Raw genomic sequence first — 5,290 nt, forward strand, 5'->3', positions numbered from 1 at the left:
CAGATTGACCAAACTTAATATTCGGAACGATTTCTATACATTAGATCCTCATTGGGGCATGTGAACTACAGTCGATAGGAATTTATGCCCACTTCAAAATTACAGGTGAAAGTCTGCCTTTAAATCTTGCAGCAATTGTTTTTCTCATTCTGATCTCATTTTCAACTCGTCTGCAGTGTCTGCGTAAATTTCCACCACTTTCCTCAATGTTGAAATATAATCTAAAGAAAGTTAAGGGGATTTGCCGCCACTTGCAAAATCCGTAATCCCACTTCAAATAAACTGGATTGCCACCGCCCGCATTTTTCATTAGGATCATTCATGAGAAGCAATGAAGTTGACGGCAGCAGGATCTGCTCTGAGGTGACACTTTCTCTGTAGCGGTGCTGAAAAATTCACGGTGTCTGGTATTTTGCAAGTCAGTGCAGGTAAAGAAGGTAAAATGTAAGGTAAACTTTCTTGTTTCTGTGATAGAAAAGTTACACATGTCTTACACTGTAACTCCATGACAATTTCCATCTTATGTTGCCAGACAAATTACGATACATTTCCATAGACCTCATTGTTGTACCGATGTGCAATTTGTGGTTTCTTTGTCTCGGGCAAACAAAATATGCCGTTTCAGCTATTTATCAAACGAAAAAGTACACGCTTCACCTTACTATTGTTCCAAGGTGTAAACTGTTGAAGGCACGGTGTAAAGAGCCAGGAGAAGATGGGGAAACTTTGTCAATTGAAGAATAGCCCTAAATGATGACGACAAATGATGACGACAACAACAACGATGATAACGACAGCAGTGGCGGCGGCGATGGCGGTTATGGCGGCGGCGACGACGACGACAATTACTTCTTAAAACTGCATCATGTCACATGTACATGCAGCCACTGTGTGCGTCAATACCTTCTGCAAGTTGTTTTCTACACTGCATGGGCTATGATTGTGCCAGGCTTATAATTGTACCACTTTACCTTACCTTTTTGCTGCATGTCCACTTACCTTATTTTTGCTCCAAGTGCTTTACCTTAACTTTTGGCTGGACAATTAGCTTCCCTATCCCTATAGCTCCAAGTCGACTCCATGGAGTTGTCACTCTACGTCATTCATGTCGTATCATAAGACCTGTAATATATATAAAACCGTTAGAGACTTAAATTCATCTTCTGCCATCTTCTACCTAGTAAGGTGCAAACTGTTGAAGGCACGGTGTGAAGTGCCAGGAGAAGATTGGGAAAGTTTGTCAACTGGGAAAAAGCCCTGAATGATGACGACAACGACAACAATTACGATGATAACGACAGCAGCGGCGAGGGCGGCGATGGCAGCGGTGGTGATGACGACGGCAGCGGCGATGGCGATGGCGGCGATGGCGGCGGCGGCGATGGCGACGATGGCAGCGGCGGCGATGGCGGCGGCGGCGATGGCAGCGGCGGTTATGGCGATGGCGGCGGCGGCGATGGCAGCGGCGGTTATGGCGATGGCAGCGGCGGTGATGGCGGCGGCGGCGATGGCAGCGGCGGTGATGGTGATGGCGATGGCGGCGGCGGCGATGGCAGCGGCGGTAATAGCGGCGGCAGCGGCGGTAATAGCGGCGGCAGTGACGACGACGACTACGGGAGCGGCAGTGGTAGCGGCGGTGGTAGCGGCGGTGGTAACGACGACGGCAGCGGCGATGGCGACGCTGGCGACGGCAGCGGGGTGACGACGACGGCAGCGGCGACGGCGATGGCAGCAGTGGCGAAGGCAGTGGTGGTGGCGACGGCAACGGTGACGACGACAGCAGCGGCGATGGCGGCGGTGGTGACGGCAGTGGCGGTGACGACAACGGCGGCGACGATGGTGACGGCAGCGGCGGTGACGACAACAGCGGTGGTGAAGACGACGGCAGCGGTGGCAAAGGCAGCGGTGGTGACGACGGCAGCGGTGGTGACGACGGCAGCGGTGGTGACGACGGCAGCGGTGGTGACGACGGCAGCGGCGGTGACGACAATTACTTTTTAAAACTACATCATGTCACATGTACATGCAGCCACTGTGTGCATCAATACCTTCTGCAAGTTGTTTTCTACACTGTATGGGCTATGATTGTGCCAGGGTTATAATTGTACCACTTTACCTTACCTTTTTGCTCTATGTCCACTTACCTTATTTTTGCTCCATGTGCCTTACCTTAGCTTTTGGATGGACAATTAGCGTACCCATCCTTTTAGCTCCAAGTCGACTCAATGGAGTTGTCACTCTATGTCATTCATGTCGTATCATAAGACCTGTAATATATATATAACTGTTAGAGACTTAAATTCATCTTCTGCCGCATTGCCATCAACAAAACCCAGAAACAAAAAAAGATGCTCCTAGTTAGACCAGAAGCCTTTGTTCATGTTCTTCATATCAGCTAATGAAAGAAGTGATTGGAACTTAGTATCGCTAGGATCAGAGACAATAGCTGCGCTTACACCACGAAATATTGGTGGACCAATTGCACTTACACCACCACATTGCCGCGACAAATTGGTTCGGCAATCCATTGCCGATACAAATTGCCGAGCGAATTTGTCCCACCAAGCTTGATGGTCCAAATTCGCCCGGCTTGTTAAAAGCTCGGCTTTGTCGTGGTGTACGCGCAAATGGTTCGGCAATTAGCTAGTTAGATGGTTCGGCTCCAGGCGGCGCTTTCGAAATGGCGCTTTCTGCCAAGGCTTTCCGCGTTCTGCTTATTGTTTGCGCGCCATCTGTAGCCGGATTTTATAACTAGCTGCAGCGCTGGTGTAAGCGCTTGGTGGATTTTCGATGGTGCGGCATTGGTTCCCGAACCAAGATTGGTGGTCCATTTTCAGGTGGTGTAAGTGCGGCTTATGTGCCACCGGAAAGTAGGTCACAGTGACCTAGCTCTTTGCTCACCTCTGCGCATTGCCATCAAGAAAAGTTGCTCCCACCTGAAGTCTTCTTCGTGTACTTAATATCATCAGCTGAAGACAAAAGCAAATGGAAATTATAAAATCATTGTAGGATCAGGGACCATGTGCTTTCCGTATTGTCTGCATCCCAGAGGACATCACCTGGTCACAAGCCATCTGACTCAAAACCTTGCAATGACCAGATCAGGTGCGTGGTGAAAATGCCAAAATACCGCTAACCACATTGCTTGGCATTTTTCACTCAATGTTTTAGCCATAAGCTAACACTTGGAAGAGAAATCGCAGGTCAGTTTCAAATTGGATGTTTTGTGGTATCAATCATTTCATTGAGAGTGGAATATGTTTCTCTCAAGGTAAAGGAGGATGAGCAGGAACTGGGGGATCTCAATTGCATTCTTCAGGTAACTAATATGCACAGTTTAGCAACTGGCCGGGTCTTGCTGGCCTAAAGCGCCCCGTACACAAGCAATTTTAGTTGCTGCAACCTGCAACAGAGTCATGGCGACATGACGATTCTTGTAAACTTTTTCTTGTAATTGTACACCAAATTTTTGCATTTTATTTTCAGGGATTATATGAATAACCTCAATTTAGAAGAATTTCTGACTGGAAAGCTCGAAAGAAATGACTTAATCTGCAAAAATATAAATCGTTAAGTTGCAAAATTATAGAGGTCCAATAATGTACAAGTCTATGTTTTGAAGGACCTTTTTATGAAGTGTTATGAAGTTTCTTTTTGTTCTATCAAGAATCAGCCATCACCATTTCTGATATAATGAGCACTAGAGAATCATGTAAATATTAACTCCTGAAATATCAAGTTACCCCCCCTCAAAAAAACCCAAAACACTTGCTGCCACCTGTATGAAATATCCTGAACTATTCAATTTACATCGTCCTCACTGGCGTAATTGCAGCAATCGTTCCCAGCCTACTTCAGATGCTGATGGTGTCCCAGACTCGATCTCTTCAGCGGCTGCTTATGCAACGATGATTCAACAAATGTCATAGGGAAAATCAATAGATAAAATGTTCTTTCCCCACCAGAGAAAGTTTCCACAAAAAAACTATAAGGTAGAAGGTTCTGTTTTTACTGATTCATGATTCCTGATTGGCTGGGGTAAGAACACTTTAATGGCAAGTTCTGGGCACAGGTGATGTTTTCAAAACTAACCTGACCCCATCCCCCCCCCCCTGCAGTCCAAATATACCGGTATACCATCCAGCCTATTCACAACTTGGGTCTTTTGGATGAGAGCCAAATGTACCTCAGGGCAAGACCACAAAGCGTTAATGATATCAACGAAATTAAAATCAAAAACATCAATTCATCCCAAGGCAAAATCAACCGATTAACTAAATTTATAGCTTTATATTACACGCGAAATGTTGGCCAGAGTAAGTACATATTGCAATAACCTGTATTTTTTAATACAATACCGGACCATATAATCTTCAGAGTACATCTTAATCAGGCGGATTTTTTGAGCCCCGGGAATCGTGAGTCAGAGGACTCACAGCCTCCCCGATGAGTTAGATGGTTATTGCACAATAATAAAAGCCTGGGAACGCCGCGAAAGGAACTTTAGAGGATAGGAAGCTGTGATGAGTTGTGAAGGCAGAGTGAGGACTAGCGTTACAAGGACTTTTGGACTAAGGTTCATACGATTCAAGGGTAACGGCTGCTTTTGATAACAGATTCTAAACCACCTAGATAACAAAGCGCACCACAAATAGATTACATGATACTACATGTATGTCCCCAGCTTTGGCAGCAGCAGATAAGGTCAGGCAACTACAACCGCTTGGGCTGGTGCAGCAATACTGAAGCAGTCAAAACCACTAATTTTGATGATTATTTTGAGGTGTTTTTGAATAGAAACCAATATCTCATGGTAGGAATTGGTTGCCTCACCAAATAACACTCAGGTGGAATAGTACATGTAGCCTCATGATATCAATTTGTGCACAAGAAATAATTCATGAAGTTCAATGTCTCCTAAAACTCTTTGAACCTCCTCGTCAACTTTAGTTGGCATATTGTTACCACGGTAACATGACTTTCTATCGCGCAAGAGGGAAAGGCACACCATCGTCATAAATAATCCTTTCACTCGCCAATATGAAATTTGATGTCATCGACCACGAATAGGTGATATTACGATTGCAGTTTTGTCATCTTTGTACTATTACTACATCACGAGGCTCATCAAGTGTTCTGCGACAAGCGGATGTGTCATTTTCAACACAGTGGTGTCTCAAGTCTATATGGTCAAGGCCGTTTTGAAACGCTTTCAGAAAATCCAGAATAAAACCTGAAGGGCTTCACGAGAGCTTTCAAAGTACCTTTTAAATGAAACGTCCTTTGTCCT

At 45.5% G+C, this 5,290-nt stretch overlaps 1 protein-coding gene across 1 annotated transcript; it reads left to right on the top strand.

Moving 5' to 3' along the window:
- The first annotated feature begins 331 nt into the window (after positions 1-331).
- LOC135496554 (uncharacterized) lies at positions 332-2,001 on the top strand. The gene is made up of 2 exons (XM_064785916.1): positions 332-363; positions 1,221-2,001. The coding sequence occupies exons 1-2, from the start codon at positions 332-334 to the stop codon at positions 1,999-2,001; spliced, it is 813 nt and encodes a 270-aa protein (XP_064641986.1).
- The last annotated feature ends 3,289 nt before the right edge of the window (positions 2,002-5,290 follow it).

The sequence above is a fragment of the Lineus longissimus genome, chromosome 12 (genome assembly GCF_910592395.1).
Source record: "Lineus longissimus chromosome 12, tnLinLong1.2, whole genome shotgun sequence".
In the NCBI taxonomy this organism is placed as follows: domain Eukaryota; kingdom Metazoa; phylum Nemertea; class Pilidiophora; order Heteronemertea; family Lineidae; genus Lineus; species Lineus longissimus.